Below are 25,355 nucleotides of genomic sequence, written 5' to 3'. Positions count from 1 at the left end.
CCCTCCCCTACAAGGACAATATTAGCTTAGAGAAATGGGTGGCGAGGGGGTGTCCTAGCTTGCAAGAACAGAAGCAATATAATGCAAGGGGTGACATTGCAAAGCAAATACCTTAAGCTTCATCTAATTCCTGGAGTAAACATATCATGCTGCTCTGGTAGCAGACCACTAATGCAACTTGTTCAGTAATGAAGCCGAATTTGAAAATGATAGATAAGAGGACTCTGCTGTCCTGTAGGTGTGAAAAAATAGGACCTATTGTGTTAAGATCCACTCTTCCACGGGCCCTAATGGAATTACCAGTTTACCTGTGTGTGGGTAGCACCGGCCCTGCTGGCATAGCTTGATAAATAACGCAGTCACCCTGACCAGTCTCGCTGGCTGCGGAGATGGGAAAGAACAACTAAAGATGCTTAAACAATGCCTTTCACATACCCATCTTCTATGGTAATGAAGGAAGCAAAGGCTGCATAAGCCTGAACTCCTCAATCCTAAAATGGTCTGCAGTCATAGGTGGAAAGACTGGTGCAAATCACTCACAGAACAGCAGGTCATACCGGATGAGCGGCGAGGCCTATAGGATAATATCAGCCTTGTATGCTGCTCTTTCGGTTTCCAGTCACTTTTGCCCATCTCAGGTCCATGAATGAGGGGGAAAAACCAACATCTGTGCGCATGAAGCTTGCGGTCATGCTGCCCTTTTTCCTCACCCATGCACAACCTGCTCCTCAGACCGCAATAGCAGCGCAGGGGTGACACAGAGTGTTAGTGAATAAGAAAACACCACTAGCTAGTATGGCAGCTATCAAACCAGACAGACACAATTCCTCTACATACTGTTTAAAAAGCAACACGCGTACCAGCAAGAATACATCTCCCCGCGAGGAAACAGAAATACAACGTACCAAGCAAAACGCACCGGATGGAGCCTATCCAGCATAAAGACAAAACAACAGTCAGAATTCTGGCCTTCAGACTCTAAAGCACGGGTCTAGACTAGGCTTAGGTCCCCCACCACTCCTTGCAATCGCATTTGAATGCTGGGACGTTATGACTTCCCGCAACAAGATCCTCGGGAGCAAGGACGTGTGGGGATAGTCTATTAAAGTGAAAATAAATGTATTGCTGTGTTATAAAACAAAGAATCCCAGGGAGCCTTGTAAAAAAGAAAAAAAAAAGAAGTATTCATGGCCCAGCCCCATGCTCTCGTGGTAAAGTCAGTTTGACTAAGCACCCTATAAAGTCTTAGTCACTTCCGCAGATTGCAGGATCCTAGAGCCACGAGCGTATGAGCCACCACTCTAATTGTTTTCATATTTCACTATACTAATTCGCCACTAATCCTTTGTGTGTTCCGGAGTAGCATGCTCCGAAAAAGCACTTTGATGCCTTGTCAGGGGTGGTAGGCGCTATATAAATGCAATTACAATACAATGATTTGAACAACAAGCCTAGATGCTCAAAAACTCTAGGAAGAACGGAGCCAGTCATGAAATGCTTTGTTTCAGCGCTAACATTTTAAAAACGGAGCATTAAAAACATACTTGCATGGCAGAATTCGAACAACGTCTTTTGGCTTGTAGTTCTCAATGCATACGGCACAGTTTTCAGCATCCACATCGACCCCCTGTAAGAAAATTACAGTCAGCACTGCAAAAACAAGCAGCAAGAAGTAACAGTAATGTACAGTCACTTCATATGTGTGACTCTTTGGCCACTGACAAGTAATCCAATCCCAGAGCCGGAGAAACCGGTTCTGGGCATATGAGCAGATCTTTTGAAACAAACCACTTCCTACTTGTGGCAAGTGATGCTCAGACTTCATCCATTATTAGGCCTGCAGTGCTGTAGAAATGTAGCATGCCAGGTCTGGCACAGGCCTCTCACCCAGAGTTCCTGGTATTCTACAGCAGCTTCATTCAACCAGTGCAGGTTAGACCTTCAAGTGGCACCATTCACTGTGCTTAGTGGGTCTCAAAAAGGAGGGTGAAAAAAAGGACACGACCTACAAGAATAAAACCAGTAGTGGCAAAGCAATAGGTCTCGCCTGTGCGAGGGCTGTTGGCTTTGGCAATGTGTGTTAGCCATGTTGTACATCAGTGTGGTTGCTGTTCAGCATAGCTATAAGGTTTGGGGTAGAATTGAGTGGGGAGGGGTAGAGTGGGGTGGAGTGGGGTAGATTGGAGCAGGGAAGAATGGAGGAGGTCAGAGTGGAGTAGACTAGAGTGTGGAGTAGATTAGAGTGGACTGGAGTGAGGCAGATTGGAGTGAGGGACATTGGGGAAGAGGAATTTGGGAGATTGGAATGGGGTGTAATGGGGTAGCTGGAGTGTAGTATATAGTGTTAGAGTGGAATGGATAGATTTGGTAGGGTAGATTGGGGTATGGTAGATCAGAGTGGAGTAGATTGGGGTAGGGTAGATTGGGTTAGGGTAGATTGGGTTAGTGTGGAGTGGGGTAGACAGGTACACTATAGTTGAGTTTAGTAGTTTGGAGTGAAGTAGTTTGGGGCAAATTGAATGGATAGATAGGGGAAGATTATGATAGGCTGGGGTTGGGTAGATTGGAGTGAAGTAGCTTGGAGTGGGGTAGATTGAGTGGAGAGGGGTATATTGGGGTAGAGTAGACTGCGGTTGGGTGGAGAAAAGTGGGTAGATTTGAGTGGAGAGGGGTAAAGTGGAATTAGGTAGATTGGAGTGTGATAGATTGGGCTACACTGTAGTTGAGCATAATAGATTGAGTGCAGTAGTTTGGGGCAAATTGAATGGGGTACATTGGACTGGAGTAGATTATGAGACTGGGGTTGGGTAGATTGGGGTGTAGTAGATTGGGGTGGGATAGATTGGAGTATATCAGAGTGGGGTAGGTCGGAGTGGTGTGGGGTAGATTGGGGTGGGTGAGATTGTAGTGTAGTGGGGTGGAGGTAGTGGGGATGGGGTAGAGTTGAGCAGGGAAGATTGGGGTAGAGTGTGGTAAATTGGGGTGTACAGTAGGTAGAGTGGGGTAGATTGGGGTGGAGTAGGGTACAGTACATTGAGGTAGTGTGGAGTGGGGTAAACAGGGGTATATGTAGTGGAGTTTAGTAGACTGGCGTACGGTAGATTGGGGTAAATTAGAGTGTGGTACATTGGGGTAAAGTTGAGTGGGGTAGAGGTGGGTAGACTATGGAAGAATGGGGGTGGGGTAGACTGGATTGGGGCATATTGGAGAAGAGTGGGGTAGATGGGATTAGAGTGGGTTAGAGTACAGTACATTGAGGTAGTGTGGAGTGGGGTAAACAGGGGTATATGTAGTGGAGTTTAGAAGACTGGCGTACGGTAGATTGGGGTAAATTAGAGTGTGGTACATTGGGGTAAAGTTGAGTGGGGTAGAGGTGGGTAGACTATGGAAGACTGGGGGTGGGGCAGACTGGAATGGGGCAGATTGGAGATGAGTGGGGTAGATGGGATTAGAGTGGGTTAGAGTAGAGTGGGGTAGTTTGGGGTACAGTGGAATGGGGTAGATTGGAGTGAGGTGGAGAGGGGCGGGGTAGACTGGAGTGGGGTAGATTTGAGTACATAGGAGTGGGGGGATTGAGGTAGAATAGAGTGGGGTAGATTGGCGTAGTGTGAAGTTGGGTAGATTGGAGTGGGGTAGATTGGAAAGGGGTATATTGGAGTTGAGTGGGGTAGACTGTTGTAGATTGCGATGAAGTGGTGTGGAGTGGGGTAAATTGGTGTGGAGTGGGGTAAATTGGAATGGAGTGGGGTAGATTGGCGCAGAGTTGGGTAGAGCGGGGTGGGGTAGAGGGGAGTGGGGTAGAGTAAAGTGAGGCCGATTTGAGTAGAGTGGGATAGAGAAGATTGGGATAGATCAGAGAGGGGTGGATAGGGGGTACACTGTTTGGTTTAGTAGATTGGAGTGCGGTAGACTGAGGTAGATTTGGTAAAGTGGGAGATGTATCCTAGCTGCTTCCAACTAATGCATGCTGTGGGATACCCCACTGTCTCCGAGACTAACCCTATTGAGGAATATACCCTGTTAATCCGCTGTAGCTCTAAAGAGCATTACTATGGCTGTAGTTCACCAGTGCAAGCCTATGGGCTTTCCAGAATGCCCCATGATAGATTTAGATCACATGAGCCTTGGAGCCTCACTTGCTACAATGGAATTTCTAAAATACAATAGATGCTCCGACCTTGGTTGAGAACAAATTCTTGTTGAACTAGGTCTGTTGAACGTCATTTAGTCAGACCTTTATTTCATGTACCTGCTGTATACAGTACTGCAACTGCTATCATTAATGTTGGAATTGTGAACAGGCATTCGGCTTTACTCAGTCCACCATGCAAACAGCAGTGTTCTAGTTCTCTTTGTAAGTTTTATTTTTGAGCAAGCAAGGCCAATTGTGAACAGTGGAATGATGCACAGCATATAAATACAGAAAAGATTCACGCTGCAAAAATGATGTTCCAAGCAACTTCAAATCCTCCCAATTATAGAAACACTATCAGGGAATGTGGTGCTAAACCAACGTATGCCTTGTGCCAGCTACACATTTTCTAGTGAGACAGAGACAGAGACATATGTATATATATATATATATATGTTTTTAAACTGCGGCGTTTGGAATTTTGGCAGAAGAATCATTCCCTTCCAAGAGCTTCTCAAAAAAGCACTTTTACTTGTTTACGTTGACGGGTGGGTTGGAAACACAAGGAACCCGATTTGCAGTCCTATGCTCACTTGAGAACCCGTCCCAGGCTGATGCATAAAATGATCAGTTCAGAGGAATTCTTTCATGGGTTTCTCAGTCCAGGCAACACTTGCCCATCATAAGCCAGTGAAGTAAGAGCCAGGCACAGGAGGCATTCATTTTTTATTCAATGTCCTTAATTTTGAAAACTCAACACTTTTGAAACACTTTACAAATCGATCATATACTGCTCGTAGCAAAGGAGGGATTGGAAACATTTGAAAGTAAATGATTATGTTTGCCCTAACAAGACCCAGTATAGTTCATGTTTAAAATGCACCTTGGGAAAAATTCACACATGGAGACTGCTGTTGACTGGTAAATCGAGGACTTTAACCTCACAAAATTCAGTGGTTAAAAGGAGGTTTCATCTGAAATAAAGTACAGACAGGAGAAGGCGTCAACCACTCACTGGATAATGTAAACTGGTAGCAGCGGGTGCGACAATGTTAAATGTGGGTAATTTCAAACAAGCGATAGAAGCGTGGGCTCCACATATTCAGAGGAGGGGGATCTTGGTGGTATAAATCAGCTTTCAATATTACGGTTACATAGGAGCAGGAGCAGCAGTACGCACCCACGGATCAATATTGATTAAAGATGAAAATAAAAGATCAATGCACCGAAAGCAATCTAGATCCTTGCCTACAAGATCTAGCTTTGACTCAAAGTCACTCTACGACACGCAAATGGACAGCAGTATCATGCAACATTCAATATACTAAGTCAGGGAGTGAGTAGTCGTGCTAAATACCCATGATTTGTCATATATTGCTGCCTTACTACTTCCACATGCCAACAATTCAAATCCGGCCTACCCGAATCCAATGTTTAAGTTTCTCATGTAGAGCTAAACCTCAGGGGTAAAGGGGCACTTTAGTCCCAAATCCTTACTCATGAAACAAAGTTAGAATGACAACCAACGTGGGCAGAGCACAAAATATTCCGCAAAGTAACCACTTACCTTCTCGCCTCGCTTTACAGTGTGAAGTTGAAGCTGGCTGATGGCCTTCTTAGTTTCCTTCCGGTTATTCTTTAGATGAGGGGGGAAAAAAAAGTGTCACCATTAGAAGCCTATATTGCTTAAGAGTCTGAAGGACAGTGCACATGATGGGACACAGTGATTAAAGCAACTACAATTTGCCTTTGTGGGACTCTCCCCAAGTATGGACTGACACACACAGCTTAATGTTCTGCAATTACAGCTTTGGGTCATGAAGTATAATTTCTCAGTTTCCCTAGCGCCATATTATCCTTTCATCTCCTTATTTCCCCTTTGTTTTCGACTCCTAGGCCCTTTGCATGTTTTGCATTTGGCACCACTATGAAGCAACTTTTTCACTGGTATTTACAAGAAAATGGGCTTTTAGTGGAGAATTCAGAGACTGTTTCACATATATAGACCACTTCCACTGTTGTCAGACAGGTCACAATGCACATTAGTCTTAGCGAGCGTTGAGGACACTGGTGTCCAAACATTTAGGATATTCAACTCTGGCATGGTCTTAGCATCAATACGACAGCGTATCTTTATCACAATCCCTAAACATGCATAAGTGTATTCCACAAGGCATTTCAGAATGTAGAATTAGAAAACACAGAACAGCAGAAAGTCAGAGCAGCCCACATTGTATCTAGTGAAACTGGAGAGAGGGGGGAGGGGGGGGGGGAATTTACTATTGCCAGTATTGTCTGAAGACAATGGACCTCAGAATACGAAGCAAACCAATTTTCACGTACCATAATAAAGAATATCAAACATTATTTCTCAATGTTTTTATCCACGAAACTAACTTCAAGCTATACAAAACGCAATGCAGAAAAATAAACAGCGCCTCTCATTTTTGCACCTGCCGCAGGGGCGTAGCCACTATTTCTGCAGCAGGTGCATTGGCAGCAGAACCCAGAGCCCTAAGGGATCCACAGAATCCTAATAATTACTGTGTTTAATACCACAACAGCAATGGGGTCATATTCCTTGCTTGCACCAGGGCCTAAGGCATGCAAGCTATGCTTCTGATCTGTTGTGTGGCGTGTAAGCACAAAGAGAAACATACGGGTCGGTATCCAATTAAAATGTGAATTTTCTCACCCATTGCATAACGCATCACTGGTGTGAACAATGTGAAAACTAAGGGCTAATCTATTAAAGCTTGCCTTTAGATCCTTTCAATTTTCAGAAGAGAATTGTGGGAAGGGGTGGAAAGAATAGGGAATGTGTGTGGATGGTGACTGGTGTATGGGTAGGTTTCAGGGTCTAATTATAACTCACAAATAAGTCTCAAAGGGATCCCTGCTATACAAGAAACTAAAATTACATGAAACCATAAGAAAAATCACTTAACAGAGAAACAATTCATAGATGAAAGAATTCAGGTTGAGGGACTGTGATTACTTGATCAACTTGAAAATCCTTGAGCTGCCTCTGGTCCAGAGAATGTTTAGTCTTTTCCCCTCTCCACTCCCAATTTACAAAGGTACCAGACATGTATTTTAATGTTTTTCAGGGACAATATTTTCTTTGTTAGCTGTAGCTCTAGTCTGCTCTTTTCTTAGTTTCGTGGAGTCCAGTTTACAGCGATGGTACTTGCTTTGACCGGATTGCTTCTCAAACCCCTACTGACTATTCTGTTGATTTTTCATACTTTAGTCGGTATGGGGTTAGAACCTCAACTTACCTCGGCTGTGACTAATGTTTGCTTTTAGAAACGGGCGGAGCCTCAGTGCTCTCACTTTGGTTGTCCCTGTGGCATTCCATAAGCATTTTAGTTTTCGATTCAAGCTACAGTATGGACAGGTCTCACACCATTGTGATGTCTAGTCCTGGCATGCTAACCAGAGCCATAAGCACCAGGTGCACCACTGCTTTAGAAACCAGCAGTTCAGAGCTATGTGGAAAAGTGGCCATGACAGTGCCTGCCAGCTCCATGATTTTCTCTGCAAGCAACATCTTACCTGAATTCAATTTCTCCCACACTTCTTTCCAATACCATTACTCTTAGTATTTCCTCTTTACCAGATTTCTATTGCATTATTCACTTACGTTGCTCATTTCACTTCCCATTACGAGCTCTTCCCCTAGAAGCCCCCCCCAACATCTTTCTACCACTCACTTGAGCCTTCTCACTTGAGATCTCTTCTAAGTCTCTTGGTCTTCTCCATCATCTATTCCTTCCTTCACGCAATCTGCTCTTCCTCACCCTAAAGTTACTCCTGCTGCTTGGCTCCACCCTCCTACCAGTCAAAAGGCTGCCCCCTGCCACCAGTACCAATCGCAGAAGCAACCAGGGCAAGGAATAGGATAAGTGGGCATCACAGTACCCTGAAACAGCAACTCGTACATTTAGTCCATATGCCTAAGCAGTCGAAGTTTTCTTATGAGGAAACAGATGGTACTGACATATTTAATGTACATCTCACAAATAATCAAGATTTACTGTTAAGTCTCATTTCACTCAAGTGTTTACACTTTCAGGATACTTTAGCAACTTTGACTGGTAGAAACCTGTGATCCTGCACTGGATGTAGAAAGTTGAAATTAAGTCATCTTTAGAGAGAGAGTAATATTTTAACTACACAAAGGCAAACACCATGACAATACTTGTTCCAGGTTTGTGAGATGAGTGCCCAAACCTCTAAAGTCGGTTGTCAAGTCCGAATGGAACGAAGACAGTTGGCCATACTTTTTGACACAGAAATTCGCACTTGCTCTGGTGAAGTTTATCTTCCAAGGTTGATGGCTATTTCCAGTTCTAAAAAAACACTTTGCCAAACACTAGTGAAAAAAGGAAGTATGGCAGAGACCGCACTCTTAAACCAATTTTAGCTCTAGCAATGTACTTAAACATTTTAAGCCAGACTGGGGTGGTTCATAGGCAAACCACTTGTTCGGATATTACATAAGACCCATCTGAAAATCTACAGCGTGCAAGTGGTCATTTTAAACTCCACGCTGTTTTTCAACCTTCACAGATTTCTTCACAGGAAATATCTAATCTTGGTGCAACACTACATGGCAATATCACAATGTGCAAACATTACTTGAATGCTCTTAAGCCTGCAGTGTTAAGAAAAAATACCAGCAAAAGCAAACCTGAATGACAAAATGACTCAAATGCACACCAATTTATCCGAGCTTGGTCTCTCTTGTAGGTCCTCAAAAGCACAGCTAAAGATCTTTCCTTTTTGAAAAAAATAACCTTTCACCGCTTCTAATTCCACAACACGCTAGCCACACCACAGCAGTACCATTTTCCGTGGGCTCCCTGCACAGAAAGTCTGTAATTTGAACAGCACCTAAACTGACATTTTAGGGCATTTCTAAACAGCTGAAATGACTCATCAAAAAGGGAGCAAAGGAGGAGGAGCCTAGCGCGCAACCAAGATGGCCGCGTAGGTGCGAGGCTCCCGAGGACCTCCGCGACCTCCTGCATAAATCCTGACAGAATCCTGTCCCAGATGAGGGGACTGTATTTGTGAGCCCGAGCAGAGGTGACGCCCGTTTTCCGTTTTTAAATCGGACCTCGGACACCGTCAGAAGCATCGATTGAGGTTTGCGGCCTTCTCCACGCCGGCCCCCCGTACTGGAGTTGTGGGGCGATCCGGACACAAAGTGAACAACAGCGGCGGGCAAGGCTGGGTGACTTGCGTACCCCGCACTTTCACTTTCGCTTTTCCGCCCTCCTTGCTGCCAGGTGAGGTTGGGTTGCGGGGCGGTGTGCGGTGGTGTGGTCTCGCTGGGGTGCCCTGCCGGTCCGCCAGCTGCGGTCCGTCCTGCGGAGCGGTGGTCGCTCCCCCCTGGACCTCCTGAACTGGATTGTCGGCCCCCCGTTTCTTGAGGAGATTGACTCGTCTTGGGGATTGAAACCATGTCCACAAAACAAGATGGCGATCGGGCTAAGATAAAATCGACCCGCCGTGGCGCGGCCCAGCAATCCAACAGTATGGACCGCTACACCCTCCAGAAGGGATCCCCAGAGGCGCCGCGTAGGTCCCCCACGGGCCCGACTGATGCTTCCGCTCTGCCCACGGACCTGACCCTCCGAGACGTCATGGGTGCCATCGCCGAGATGAAGGCCTCGGTGGACCAGCGCTTCGACACTCTGGCGCAGAAGATTGACTCGGTCCTCGTGGATGTGGGCCTCGTGAGGGCTGATTTGTCTAAAACCAACGACCGGGTCGACTCTTTGGCCCACTCTACCACGGGCCTCACAACGGACGTAGCGGCCCTCCAACAGGAGGTGCGCAGGCTTGGCCAGGCGAGCGCCCTGATGAATCGTCGGCTGGAGGATTCCGAGGGTCGGGCCCGGAGGAACAACGTCCGCATTATCGGGGTGCCGGAGGGACGCGAGGCGGAGGCAGCGGATCTATTTGTTGAGGACCTGGTTCTCACCCATCTCCAGCCTCGGGGGCTGAGTAAATTCTTTGCGGTGGAGCGTGCCCACAGGGTCCCCGGGGGTAGGCCTAAGGTTGGAGCCCCTCCGAGGCCTCTCATCGCCCGGATCTTCAATTTTCGGGACAGAGACGCTATCCTACAGACTTCCAGGCTACAAGGGCCGGTCAAACTTGACAATATGGACATCAATTTCTATCCTGACTTCACTCCGGCAGTCCAAAAGCAGAGACTGAGCTTTCTCGGTGTTAAACGTCGCCTAAGGGACCTGAATCTCAAATATGCGATGCTTTTTCCAGCCAAGCTGAGAGTGGAGGTGGATGGCCACACGCACTTTTTTGATCGACCCGATGTGGCCGGGGACTGGCTAGACACTTTGCCCGGAGGTCGGGACAGGGGGGGTGGGGGGGTGCGGTTGGTGGGGAGGGCCCGCCGGATCAGGACTGAGGGACTAATGGTAGGCCTTGCTCTGGACTGCGTTGTTGTCACTATTGACTGTTAGGGTAAGTTCCCCTCCTGTGGAGGTCGTGTGGGGTTTCTTGGGGGATCTCCCTCCTCCTCTGGGGGACTAGTTAGTTTTCTTATCTATGGGGCGACAGGCACACTGCACTTTGGGGGGGCTGTTTGGGCTCATGCAGGGGTGCAGGGTGGGGGGAGTTCTGTTGGGTTGGGTGGGGTGTGGTTCGTTTCTACCGCAAGGCAAACCCGTTATTGTATTGTTGTTTTTGAGATGCTCTGGGGGGGACAAATGATGGCTTCGTTATGTGATGGGGGGTAGGGATTTGACTTTGTTGTCCTGGAATGTTAACGGACTGGGTGATAGGATCAAGCGGGGTGTGGTCCTGCAGTACTTGAAACGGATTTCGCCTGATGTGGTCTTTCTGCAGGAGACACACCTTATTGGTAACTCCTTTTGTGCCATGAATCGCCGTGGCTTTCGCTTGGTGGCCCACTCGGGCTTCACATCAGGCTCGAGGGGGGTGGGCATCATGATCAAGACCTCGCTCCCGCTAGAAATAGACGAGGTGCGCCATGATGAGAGGGGACGCTACACTGTCTTGGTGGGGAGGATGGAGGGCAGGGTAGTTGTTTTTGTCTCTGTGTACGTCCCACCGGGGCTACAGTCCACCACCTTTGCAGATCTGGGACGCCTCCTTCTTGCCCTCCCGGGGGGGCTTCTGGTGGTTGGGGGGGATTTCAATGCGGTGGCTTCTGGGACTATGGATCGTCATCCCCCTAGGGACCTCCCCCGGGCACAGGCGTGGTTAGCGGGCCTTTTGGACACACTGGGATTGGTGGACTGCTGGCGTTTAAAGCATCCCACCCAGCTGCAGTACACCTTCCATTCGGGTGCCCATGGTAGCCTCTCGCGGCTTGATTATGTCCTTGTCCCTGCGGCCTATGCTGGGAGGGTGGGAGAGGTGCGCCATCTGGCGCGGGGTATTTCAGATCATTCCCCGCTCCTGTTGCACTTGGGTGTCTTCCCGAGGGGAGAGGGCAGGGTAGCCCCAATCAATGCTTGGTACCTGCGTGACCCCACTATTCGCGCTGACCTGATTAAATCATTGCAACGGTATTTTGAGGAGAATGTGGGGTCCGTTCCGTCGGCTATCTCCCTGTGGGAAGCCTTTAAAACAGTTCTCAGAGGGGAGGCCCTCTCCTTTATCTCCCATGCCCGCAGACGCGCACAGGAGGAGGTGACCCGGGTGGAGGCCGAAATTACTGAATTGGAGGGGGATCTGGGGAGTGGGGTGACTGACGCGGCGCTGCATGTTCTACACCTTAAACAGGCGGCCTATAGGGCCCTCGTCACGGAGGCGGCCAGGGGCCTTAGCAGAGAGCAACAGGGGCGACTGTATGATGTGGGTGATAAGGCTGGCAAACTGATTGCGTGGTTGGATAAGAAGGAGAGAGCTAGTCGTGTGGTCCCGCTGATTGAGAGGATGGATGGTGTACGAATTACTGAGCCGGAAGGCATTGTTTCTTGCTTCGCGGATTATTTCCGCGAGGTATATTCTCCGGTCTCTCCCTGCTCGGAGGAGGACTCCCATGCCCTGCTGCGGGACATCGCGCTGCCCTCGCTTTCAGTGGAGGACAGGGATTCGTTGGATGCCGCTCCCACCTCGGATGAAATCGCCCTCGCCATACGCTCGGTCGCCTCGGGCAAGGCCATGGGCCCGAATGGCCTTCCTATAGAATTGTATAAGCTGCGACCGGATGTACTGGCACCTCACCTTCGTGCGATGTTCCTTGCGGCCCACTCGCGGGGCTCCCTCCCGCCGGACCAACGTCTAGCTACCATCGTGGTTATCCACAAGGAGGGGAGACCGCGAGACCGTGTTACATCCTATCGGCCGATCTCGCTCTTGAATGCGGAGCCTAAAATCCTCGCCAAGGTGCTTGCCAACCGGCTGGTCGGCGTGGTGGGCGATCTGGTCCACCAAGACCAGTCCGGCTTCATTCCCCATCGCAACACGGCTCTTAACTTGCGGCGCTTGCACGGGGTGCTCGCGCGTGTTCCATTCGTGCGGGAGCCGGCCATCTTGGCGTCCTTGGACGCCACCATGGCGTTCGACACGCTCGAGTGGCCGTACATCTGGGCGATGTTGGCGAAATTTGGATTTGGCCCGGGATTCATCAGCTGGGTCAAATTGTTGTACTCCGACCCATTGGCGCAGGTGGTGGTGAATGGTCGGGTCTCGGCCCCATTCGTGCTGGGACGGGGCACGCGACAGGGTTGCCCCCTGTCACCGCTCCTATTTGCACTGGCCTTGGAACCCCTGGCGGAGTGGCTGCGGTGGCACCCTTCTATCCGTGGTCTCCGTTGGACCCCTGAGTATGAGGACCGCGTGTCCCTCTACGCCGACGACATCCTGTTGTACTTAGCCTCCCCGCGTAAATCACTGATTGTCCTGGTCGATGTTCTGCGCTCCTTCGGCCGTAACTCAGGTCTTGTCATCAACTGGGCTAAATCCTGTATCTATGTTCTTTCCGGGGAGGCTCCTGTTCTCCCGCGGGGCTGCTCGATCCAGATTGCCTCGCAGGGGTTTCGCTACCTGGGCGTCTATATTACGCTGGACCCGGTGGCCCGCTACGAGCGGAATTTGCTTCCCCCCCCTCCAGCGCTTGAAGGAGGACGTCGCGCGCTGGCGGCGCTTGCCGCTTTCACCGCTCGGCCGGGCGGCATTGTTCAAGATGATGTCCTTGCCGCGTTTTTTGTATGCTCTCCAGAACTCTATGGATCTGGTCCCGGCGCGTTACTTCCGTGAGGTGGAGAGTTTGCAGCGCCGCCTGTTCTGGGACGGGAGGCCGCGTATAGCCCTGGCAAAGTTGACGCTCCCGTGGTATGACGGAGGGATTGCCCTCCCGGATATTAAGCGGTATTACTGGGCCTCCCAATTAGCTGCAATTAATCATGGCCTTTACGGGCCCGCCTTAAACCCGGCATTTGAAATGGACAAGATGCTCCTGCCCGGTGGCGATTATAATCGAGCGCTCTACACTAGCGTGCCCGATTCCCGCCTTACGGGACCCACGCGTGTCATGGTGCAAGTATGGCACGCGGCCAATGCAGCTATGGGATGGAAGGACCGCTTGACACGGGCGTCACCGTTGTATGCGTCTGAGAGGTTGGGCTCCCTATGGACCTCGAGGGGCTTCGATAGGTGGGACACGATAGGCATTAGTACAGTGGGGGACCTCTGGACGAGGGGAGGATTCAAAACATTTGAGACACTGCAGGCGGAGTTTCCGCTGCAGGGCAGTGAATACTTTCGATACCTGCAGGTCCGTCACGCTCTGGGTTCAGTCTTCCCAGACGTGGCCACCATCCCGGAGTCCTCCCCATTGGAGGATAGAGTGCTAGATGGCCACGTTCCGGACAGCACGATCTCCCTCATCTACAAGAAGTTGATTAATGACCGCTCGGGCTTACTGACTGGGCTCCGCGAGGCTTGGGTTGCCGATGGGTTGGAGCTGGACGACGAGGACTGGATTTCCGCGGTGGCCTCCCCGAAGGAGGTGGCCATCCCGGCTCGCCTTCGCTTCGTCCAGCTTAAGATACTTCACCGGGTGTACATGACGGGGCCCGGGCTTCTGCGTATGGGCTATGCCGAGGATGGACTGTGTAGGCGTGGGTGCGGTGCATTGGCGACTTTCTTACATATTCTGTGGGAATGTCCGAGGGTGGAGCGATTCTGGCGTGGTGTGCATGAGGTCCTGCGAGCGGTTACGCATGTCGTGCTGGTGCCTGAAGCAAGGAGATGCCTGCTGAATGTGTGGGAACCAACCGACTACTCGGTTCCACAGACGCGATGGGTGACGCTGGGTTATATGATTGCTAAACGTGACATCGCTCAACTGTGGGGATCCCAGAGGCCCCCGGCAGTGTCGGCCTGGAAAGAACACATGGATTGGTGCATGTTCCGAGAGAAGGTTGTGTATGTGGCGCGGGGTAAGCCTGGGGCGTGGCTGAAGGTGTGGGGCCCCTGGAACGCCTACCGCGGGGGTATTTGCGAGCCGCCATTGTTGCCTCCCGCTTCACCAGCTCCGTCCCCCTAGATGACCCCCTCCCCCAAGCCCGGGCACAGTGTTTTCCCAGTCCCGGACCTATTTCCCTTCCCCTCCTTCGATTTTAGTATATGGTTGGGGTCCCCCCATTTGAGGAGCATATGTTGTCTCTCTTGCTCTCGGGTTGCCTTGCGGGTGTGGTTTTATGTTGTTAGTGTTGTATAAAACGAAACCGTATTGTGGGCTCAGAGTCATGTGGCCCACGTTGTTGATACCTCCTGCTTTAGCGTCTCTGCAACGCCAAGTGCCTGATTGTATATATGTCACTAATTGCTGTCACTTTAGCGGCCGGCCGGAAGGTTGTAGGCCCATACCTGTATATATTCGAGATTGTAATAAACGGTTTAAAAAAAAAAAAAACAAAAAAAAAAAAGGGAGCAAAACTGCATATCTCATTTAAATTCTTCACAATAATGAACAGCTCTTGATATATTAAATATATTGTTATTTGAGCCCGCCACTGAAAAGTAATTATCTGTGGTTACTCCAGATGTGAAGGGTATGGAATGCTCATCTGGACTAGATGACTAGTCATGTTGACTACAGGAAGAGAGTTTACAGACTGACATGATTGTAGACGAAGTAAACTCAAAACTCTTAAATACGAAATGGACCCGATTAAACAGTGCGTTTTTAATATTAGAAGGTATCCCAGTCCACGAGTCCTGTGAGGATTGCAGAGGACGTTTAATAGGAAATTCTGGTCATTCTGTCATGATTAAAATATAATCTTATTGTAAAGTTAGTGCAATGTCTTTCATAAACATTGTCTTGAGAATGTCATGTTCCGATACAAAACGTGCTGGACAACAGTGAACATCAAAGAAACAAAGGTATATGAAAACATCTGTCACAAATGAATGTATTGATAGTTTTCAAAAGGAGTCAACTGGCAGGCATTAGCCCTGAAAATAAATCACAACACTGGAGCCATGTACTGACACACCCACACTGTATGCAAAAAAAATAAATAAAAATAATCATCGACCACAAAACCCTTACTTGATTTCCATACTGTGCCCCAGTGTAGAGGAACCGCTGGATGTAGTAGAATATCAGCCAGGCCAAAGAGATGATCATCATTGTGATGAAGGCTATTGCTACAAAAACCACTGACTGACCGCTGATGTACTCCTGGACATGTCGCGTGCCAACAGTAATCATCATCTTCACCGGAATTCTACTTCGTACGGGTTCAAAAATCTCCATTCCTTTTGGATACCCTACCATGATCACCACTGTACTTCCAGTCCCTGCGAGAGAAAGGAAAGAAGAAAGAGAAGAATTAATGTACATAACAGTTAACAGCTGCCTTCGTTGTTTGGGTTTTCGTTCTTTCCATTTTAAAAAAAAACAAAGCAATGCGATGCGATAAGAAATCAATCAGACTGGCAATACAAAGAAAAGATATGTAGTCAATCTTAACTGTAGTTCTTTTAGATAACAGCCCAGAAGTGGTAATACCATTACACGTTGATGTAAAAATCACAACATAAGGGAGCCAGGCACCTGCATCACAGTCATCTCGCCAATGGAACACCCCTCAATCTTAGTAAACCCTCAATAATCATCTGAGCACCTCACCTTTAGTTACTAATACTTCAGTGGATATGCAATAAAGAGTTAGTTTGTAGAGTCGGGCAGTATACATTTGAGGTACTGGAAGAATAAACTATTACTTCATTTACTCTTCCTCGATTTTAATGTAAAGGTAACAAAATCAATCACTAGCTGTGCAAAACTGTCACAGCAAGTAGACCACATATGCCGTCTGTGCACCAAAACTGACCCCTCCAGTACTGCTAAAGTTTACTTTTAGTAAATCACTCATGGCTCAATTGTTTCTATGCTCTACTGAGAGGGGTGATTTGGAAATTAGCAGATTACACATCATTCGAAGGATAACATTCTGTAAACATTATATTTAATGGTGAAACAAAGTTTGTGTTGTGTGCTGTTGAAGAGGGACCACACTGCATTCACTTCCTCCGTTGCATCTTGAGTCAAGCATGTCTGAGGTTAACAGATGAGCTTTTAGTTTTGCCCTGAATTCCAGGATGTTGGGGACGCTACCAGTGTTGGTGGAGAGGTTATTCCATGACCCACCCACCCACTCTAGATTTGATTTACATTTGGTGCTGGAAATAGAAATCCGGCACAACAGTAGGCTGTCAAGTTGGCAGTGGGTGTTTTTTCCCTGCAGGTATGTTAATTTATTGTGCATTCCAGGCCTTTGTAGTTAATGGAAAGTATTTTTAATTTAATCAAGGCATCTATGAGCGTTCAGCGTATAGATCCAAGTTGTGAGGAAGTAGAATAGTTATTTCCTCCAAAAAGTGAGGCGTACTGCTGCATTTAGTTTTCTTCTTGTTGCTCGTTGCTAGACCACGCTAAAGGGCAATGCCATAGTGTAGGTAGGATTTCAATAGAGGGATAGGGTGCTTGTTTAGAGGACAAGCAGAGTTCTTTTGAGGCGTTTCAGTTGGTGCAAGGTAGACTCAGAGATGTTTTAAGGCATGAGCAAAGTGGGCTCTGGCCCAAGGCCCCTGTCATTCAGGGGGCACCTGTCATTCAGGGTGCCCCAGATAGAGCCAGATAGAGCCAGCTCTGTTCTGCAGAGTCTTGCCCTGATGACCTTGAATAATCCTTAAACAGATTTTTTAAATACGGTTTTCTTTTAATTTACTTTTATTGTGGATGATGTGTGAGTCTATTACAGACATTACACAGAGAAATGTGTTTATATTTTATGTTTATATTTTATGCAACCATAAAAAAAAAAAAAAAGTTTCTTTTGGATCAAAACAGGACCTCACATATGAGAAATGGGAGGATGTCACAGAGATTATTTATAGTAATATTAGTGAGCTGCTGCTGTGTTATAATATTGAAAACACGTCAGAACTTGGAGGTGTGTGCCTGAGCTCTGTCAGTGACCTGGACAAAGAGGGCATTAAACGAGATGAAACTGGATCATAAAATCAAAACTGTTCTAAACAGGGGTCCCCAAAATGCGTTTGGCCAAGGGCCCCCAAAATCCTTAAGATGTCCCTGGGTAGACTTAATTGTTTCCAGTTTGTGTATTACGTGTCAATCAGCATGTCATACTACCACTACATACATGACTTCTGAATGTAATGGTAACTGCAATATCAAACTAAACAAGTGTGCATCTGAAGCGTTGAGCTGTTTGAGGAGGTGTGGTTGGCCTAGGGCTCGTAGCTGAGTTGTTAATTTATTGTGCTTTAAAACACCCAGGTTTTGATAGACATAAAGACCTTTGGGACCAAATTTTATTTTTTAGGAGTTTTATGTAGCAGAATCACATCCTTAGCCTCAGTTCAGCCGCTTGGGATTACGGGCAAATCACGTTATCACTCCGTGCCCAAACACAAACTGCTTTTCACATTTAAAACTTCTTCACATAACCACAATAGGCATATTCAGTAATGTAAAAATAGGTTATTATACTGTGTGTGCCAAGAGACTGGCTGCGATTGGCATGCAGCTCATAAGCAGTCACAAAATAAATAACTGTAGTTTGTATGCAGCTTCAAGGCATAATATTTTAGATACATAGTAGTTTGATATAATTTCAGTAGAATAAAATGGATCGCGATGGCTTTTTTATGAATAGTTCTAAATTGAGCTCCACACCAACTGCTTTCAATCAAGTGTACTTATATAAAAACAAAATAACAAAACAAAATAATGTACTGTTTAATATACAGTAAGCAAAACTATACTCTATCTATAACTATCAGTTTGTTGCTCTGCATTGTCACATGCTTTGCATTCTCCTACCATCAAGAGCTGGGCGGGGATGTTTAGAAGTTGGTTTCCTTCAAATAAGTCTTTGATCCCGAGAGGTCTTGTGACTCCTCCCTGAGGCCCGCAATGCACCAGAACAAAGACTCCACCTCAGGTCAGCTTCCAACCAGGGATGTGGGAGGGTGCATGTGAATCTATGACATTGCAAGCTTCAATCCCTAGTTACAGTGTAACATTTTCCGTTTGTAGCATGTACTGCTGTGGATTACATGTTTTGCATAAACTACAAAGCAGTACAACCCCCTATCCCCCCACCACCACAATTTCCCTACCCCCGAAGTAGAGGCTAGCGAATGGTTGAGGCAGATATGTGAAATAAATTTCAGTGCAGTTTGGCCAACTTGAGCCTCTTGCCAGGCTTAGACGCCCACTCAGTAATGTCTAGTGAAGGTGTGTGGTCTTACATATGTCTGCTAAAAAGGCCAATGTATATCCTTTCTTCCTCATAAGAGTGTGCTTTTGACATAGCATGTAGAATTTGTTTTGCCTTTGCAAAACCCACTTAAATGACCTACCTACCTTCTAAAACCGACTTAGAAATGGGCTTTCCAAGTGAGGCTTTACAAATTCATCAAAGAGTGGCTCGGTTTTACGAATGTATTTTTTTCTGTCCGTGTAAAACTTAAATCCTCTCTTAACATCTATTTGGTGTAATCCCTTTTCCACTGTTCTCTCAAAACATAGTAAGAAAACTGGCAACTCAATAGTTTGGTTCACATGAAAAGGGGAAACTACTTCGGAAAGAAAACGGGTTTTGTTTTCAAGACAACTCTATCCCTGTGAACTTGAATTAATGTTTATTCTACTGTCAATATTTATAAGTCATTAACTCTTCTTAAAGAAGTTAATGGCACAAGAAATGCTACTTTTGACGAGCTGCATTGCATACCACAAAAGTGTAGTGGGTCAAAATGAGTCCTAATGTACTTTCAGAGTGCAACAGTAAGGTCCCATGTGAGAACCAATAGTGTTCTTCGAGACTACTCTCTCTAAAGTCCCTCCATGAATGCTTTGATGCCTAGAATATAAACTAAAGAAGTGTGCAGTCTGTTTTGCCTGTAAGCGGCCACTGCTGCTGCATGCAACAGAATGAATGTGTAATCCAACCATGCCATCTGAAGGGGCAACAAATAGATGATGTCTAGCACCAATACCCAAGTGACTCTCCTTATTTGTATAGGCAATGAACAAAGCACTTGAACTTTGATGCATAGCATGGATGCATGCATGAATGGCTTATGTACCTTCCTCAGAATTAACCTACAATCCTAAAGTAATATAAAATGGTTAAATTACGTGACCTCAGGTGTCAAATGGCTCAGTTATTTTCCTGGACTTTTGGATCACTAATTTGACCACGATGCAGAGTTAGACTATCTGATCTGATGGGCAATTTCTCATGCTGATGAACAGACATATCCAGAAGCATTGGGAACCAGGCCTGCACTACCCAAGTAGGCACAACTAGTGTGAATCACAGAAGCTTGCTTAAGCTTTCTCCCTACATATGTAATCCGAGGCAGTGGAGGAATAGCGTAACCTCAACCAGCTCACCACAGTGCATTACCCATGGACCATGAGTAGCTGGAGACAGAGCTTAAGCATTTGCATATCCTTGGGTGGCAAAGACTGACCCTGGGCGTTGCCTATTTTTGGAAGCAATGCTGAAGTACTTGGGGAATCATTTGTGTACTTGAGGAGTCCTGCTTAGTACTGTTCCACTCCAGGTAGATAATCTGCCAGGGGCTGGATATGAATGTGAACGGTCCACTGATCGATTATTTGGGCCAATGCGGACACCTTTAGGTGAATGAGTACCCGTTCTTTAATGTAATACATGGCCGTAATGTTGTTTGCCCTTTCCTGGACTGCCTTGCTCTGAATGAGTGTATAAAACGCCCAGAGTACCAAATGGATTGCTGTCAGCTTGGAGGAGGATGATATGACCTTAATCACCGTTCTTGAATCAGGTACCCTGAACAGTTATGTTGTTCAGATATGCTTCCCACCCTATAAGGAGTCTTTAATGGTCACCTGCGGCTGAGGGACCAGAAATGTCTATCCAGTGGCAAATTGTTATTCCATCATTTGAGACTGTGCTGAACCATGGGTTCCATCAACAACAGATCTTAAAATTGACCCATCACTAGAGACCATTGCCAGGACAGACACTCTTGTAACAAACAGGTGCATGTTCAGGCGAGCACAAAGCACTATGGCTAAGCATGAGACCACCATCCCCAACAATTTCATTAGTGTACTCACGGGTAGAGAATGTGATGTATGAAAAAAAAGGTAGCAGCCTTTAAATACCTCTCTCAATTCGGGTAGACTTTGCCTTTGACGGAGTTTAATACTGCTTCCAGAAATGGATGAATCTGCTCTGGACAGAGATGAAACTTTTTATTATTTACTGTAAATCCTAATTAGTGTAGGGGTGATACTGTTGCTTAAGAGTGTTCTAGGCATTGCGGTCAGCGGATCGTCCAGATACGGAAATGAAAGAACGTCACATGGAACTGGTAGCATTGACCACTGTGTTGAGGTGTGGCGCTCTCTGAATAACAGCGTGGCATGCTCTGTTGTCATTTGGCGGAAAGGCCTTAACAGGGAACACCTCTAAGCTGGTATCATCTTGAAGACCTGTACTGTACCTCCCCATTATATGATATTAGTGGGTCATAGTAAGAATCCAGAGTATTCTCTTGGCTGTCATGGTCCGAGTTGAAAGGTGCATGAGGTAAATCTTGTGGGGGATGGTGACCTGTGTGGGGAATGCAGTGAAGGTGTAGTTGGGCTTGATGCTGGTGGCCTGGGATATTGAGCCGAGATACGGGGCCGGAGTGCTCATGCTTCCTTTCTTGGGAATTGGATATTCTTGTTATTCCTCAAATATTTCCTCCTCACATGTCTACCTTTTCTTTTTGTGGGTTGTGAGATAAGGCCTCTGTGCTGGTAGAGGACGGGCCGTATTTTCCATGATGTTTGCTGCATATAGTGTTTCCTCTGTTTAACATCCTCTTAGAGCTCAATTGGTTGTAGTGATGCCTCTGATGTTGAAATCTGTGTCAATCATTTTTGGCACGGATTTCAGCACCTCTGTGCTTTGCTGGTATGGAGTCTAAATTGAGGTACAAAGTTTCTCCAGAGGAGAGGGGGATTCAGTGGAGAGCAGGCTTGGTGACCATGACAAAGCACAGTCTCAAAATCCTTTATTGGGGCTGCCTGGGTTTCGATGCTCGACTCCATCAAGAGTGGTGCTCTGTCTCCGATGACAAACTTTTTTTTTTTTTTTTTTAAGGTCATGCCCTGGATGGTTGATCCTTGTATGCAGGAAAAGTCTTTGCCTTTGGTTCGCTCTCTATCCCACAATGTCCTTCCCCCAACATCAGTGCCCTACTAAGAAAGGGTTTGGGGACTCCGTCTGTCCTGGAAGAACGCTAAAAGGACTCTCCTCCAACGAGTAATGTCCCTTGATATGCTCGAGGTCTAAGAACAACATTGATTCAGGTGGGTCTTGTCGCTCTATCCTATTATGAGCCCTACGAAGCTGCCTCCTGTGTCGAATTGCCTTTTTGTTCTTGAAGGCCTTACAGGTCAAGTAACTTAGTTCCTCATGGTCTTAGGTTAAACAGAGTTTGCACACTCAATGATGGTCTAAGCATGGGAACGGAGTCTTATTTGGAGAAGAATTGGAAGGGCATACTCCCCATCACCCAATCCTCAAGAGTCACTCTTATACGACCTGATCATTTGCCAAAGTCCTCCTGTCCAGGTCAAATTTGAAGCAATGATAGTACTTCGATGCCCTCTGTTGGAAATCAAGTGTCTGGAGTCTAACGGTTCTTGCTTGTAGCTCAAAGACCCCAGAACTCTAGATGAATGTCCAAACCAAAATGGTACATTGAGGATTTTAGGGAGGAGTCACAAAGCATCTTAAGATCAATGATTTCTTCAAAGAGAAGCAACTTGAACACATCAATGCCCAACATTAGACGGCAAATTTTAAACAAGGCTATTTGAGAAAGTTGCGAGTTATCAGGCTATAGGAGGGCACATTACGAGTATGTGACACCACTATGCTTGTAAAGTAATGTCTGAGCTTTCTCCTCTGGTCACCACACTTATGGGACAGTACACTCCCATGTTAACTATTCCTTAACAATCTTCATAAAGAAGACCTCATGATGGCCCCTCCACAAGTGGTGACACAGCTCTGTTCATCCACTTCTTTAAACCTTGGATCCACAGTAAGGCTGCTCGATTCTAACAGTTTTTTTTATGTGGCCTTATAATTTTTATCTTTTGATATTTGCTCGAGAGGTTTTGCCGAATAGCTTTTCAAAAGCATGAAACTCATCTGCTGGCGGCACATGCCCTGGCTACAGCAGTACCCTTTGTTTCAGAGCTGTGACGTTTGCAAGGCCTGACTGACAAAAATATTTGCTGACGCACTTTAAAACCTCAATGCTCCATTTATTGAAAGACAGGCACAAATGTAGCCTGTTTAGACTCGCGCATTGTTCCGTTTTTATCTCCAAATGAGACAATATTACCTTTGCCGGGATTACTTTTCAACACAACAAATTTAATTTATGGATTACCCAGCAAGGTGTCACATACAGTAAGGTGGAGAAGCGCAATAATGGGAGTGAATCCAGGCAATTAGTTCTATGAATACATACACAGAAATGTTGACACTGGGCAGTCCCACAAGGCTGGCCCTATTCGGAACTTGCCAAAAGTCAACGTTTCTAGAAAATGCTCAAAATGCAACAAAAAAAGGGGGGAGAATTTCTGATCTTTGTGGGATTGAACTAAAAAATTACCCGTCAGCTGTTCACCCCACAGGTTCTTGCTCCAATGCGTTAGGGGACAGTCTATGTTCAAAGAGAAGGGTCTGTTACAAAAAGTGCATAAATAAAGCTTTTATGTATTGAAAGGAATTTGCTGGGGTGTAATTCAGAATGCTGCCTGCCCACGCACAGCGGGGTTTACTGGCATGCCGAAGACTGTGACTGCACAATAATACTGTCCATTTGAAACCGACATCTGATGAGAGCATGTTTTAGATAAGGTTACAATGCTGAACTGGCCCAATGCTCACCAGCTTGAACAGAAAGCTGCCATACATTTTCTTCATCAGAGAAGTTTCCCCAGATATTGTTTTAGGTTTCAGACACACAGAATTTCAGAATGGAGGGAATTCACCTCCTCGAGGACTGGGCTGCGTAGGTCGACATAAAGGATTCCCCAATAAGCAGTTTCCGTCATCAACCCAGATAGGAAATTGCTGCAGTTTTGCTTGGCATGGGGCTGGTACACGAGTTTGAAGTATGAATGTTTGGTTTACTATTTGCCCTGTGGTACTTCACCAAGTCACTGAAGCCCCTGGTGGTGGCACTGAGAGCTCATGTTATGATTATCGAGTACCAAGACAACACCGTATTAACATTGCAGAAAGGAGAGGGGTACATTTGCAGGTCAGACTGGGAGTGAATCTCCTCGGGAACCTGGACTTCCTTGTAAATTGGGCGCTGTTCCCATGGATCTTTTTGGCCTTCACATCAGACTCTACAGTGGCACCCATCTAGCTCAAAGACTCAGGAGATCAACACTGAGCTGAAACAGATTCTGAAGAACCACAGGGTTTCTGTCTGGGTGTTGGTCAGGTAATATTCCTCCTGGTATAGATAATCCAAATAATCTTCTACAGTCTCTTGCAGCACAGCACCAACATCCAGCACTTGAAAAGGCTCCAGTTCCCCAAGCTTCTAAGCTGTTCATTTAGAGTTGCTTAGTCTATTGGGGAAGACCAGATTCACTGGTGGTTGGAGCACATGGAATCCTGGAATGAGCAAGCCATTTTCAGCAGCACTTGGATATAGAGGTTTGATGCCAAAAGATGTATGCTAGGAACCCATTGCAAAGAGACTGCAACTGGGGGCATTTGCACTATTGGTGGGTTTTGTTGCATAACAAATGCCTGAAATTCCTGGTAAGCCTCTCAGCACGGGCTTCCTAGTAGACGACCTTGCTGAGTGCTATGGTCTTTTTTGGGGGGGTATTCAGGGTCTCATCAGTGCAGTTAATAAGTCTCCATGGCAGATTGAGATCCAGACTGTTAGTCTTCTTTACTTAGAACCATGAATGCTTTACTTATGGGAAACTCGAGAGTTCAACCTTTAAGTTCTATCCCACTTTTAACGGTCTCACTTTGGCTGCTCACGATAACTGCCTTTTACCTGTTGTGATCTTAAGTGTCACTATAATCCATAAGAACGCCAAATTTTGAACTTTCTAGTCTTTATTTCAATTTTGTTTATTATAGCACTGACCTTGAGCGCTCTGTATAACAGGATATGTAACCCATAAATATAAAGCAACATGGTGAACATTAAATATTATGGATTCAAACAACTGCATCTTATATAGTTTAAATAGGAAGGTTATCTAGGTGTGCATAATTATGGGCGTTGATTGGCAATGCATAAACAGAAATGGGGGAAATATAAGCATACGCTGACCAAACAGAACACTTATTGGTGGTACTGGAGGATGGGGCAATATCTTAGAATACAAATTCCAAAACAACTAATGGTACACTTTGAAGGGAGAGGAGGGTATTATAAGAAATGAGTAGATCTAAAAAAAAACAGGGAGGCACAAAAAACTTGGAAGATTCCATTTTCCGCACTAAAAACAGCAGCAGGGAGTAGCTAAATAGAGTGACGTGGCAGCTACACTGCAAACACAAATCACAGGCTCTTTCACAGAGCTCCAAGTGCTTCTGGGATTGCTATTTAGCTCCGTGTTATCTTTGGCACC

The 25,355-nt window shown here is 46.5% G+C and overlaps 1 protein-coding gene across 2 annotated transcripts in view; it reads right to left on the bottom strand.

Annotated features, from left to right (window-relative positions):
- RNF149 (ring finger protein 149) overlaps positions 1-25,355 on the bottom strand; it is a 91,251-nt gene that overhangs the window by 34,639 nt on the left and 31,257 nt on the right. For both annotated transcript variants that reach the window (XM_085622757.1, XM_085622758.1), the window contains 3 exons: positions 15,699-15,949; positions 5,700-5,768; positions 1,545-1,627 (listed from right to left, as the gene is read on the bottom strand). In XM_085622757.1, coding sequence (XP_085478883.1) covers positions 1,545-1,627; positions 5,700-5,768; positions 15,699-15,949 — 403 coding nt within the window. The remainder of the gene's footprint in view (positions 1-1,544; positions 1,628-5,699; positions 5,769-15,698; positions 15,950-25,355) is intronic.

The sequence above is a fragment of the Triturus cristatus genome, chromosome 8 (assembly GCF_964204655.1).
Source record: "Triturus cristatus chromosome 8, aTriCri1.1, whole genome shotgun sequence".
Classification (NCBI taxonomy): domain Eukaryota; kingdom Metazoa; phylum Chordata; class Amphibia; order Caudata; family Salamandridae; genus Triturus; species Triturus cristatus.
Note: the sequence above shows the minus strand (reverse complement) of the source record. Positions and strands in the feature narration are given on the sequence as shown.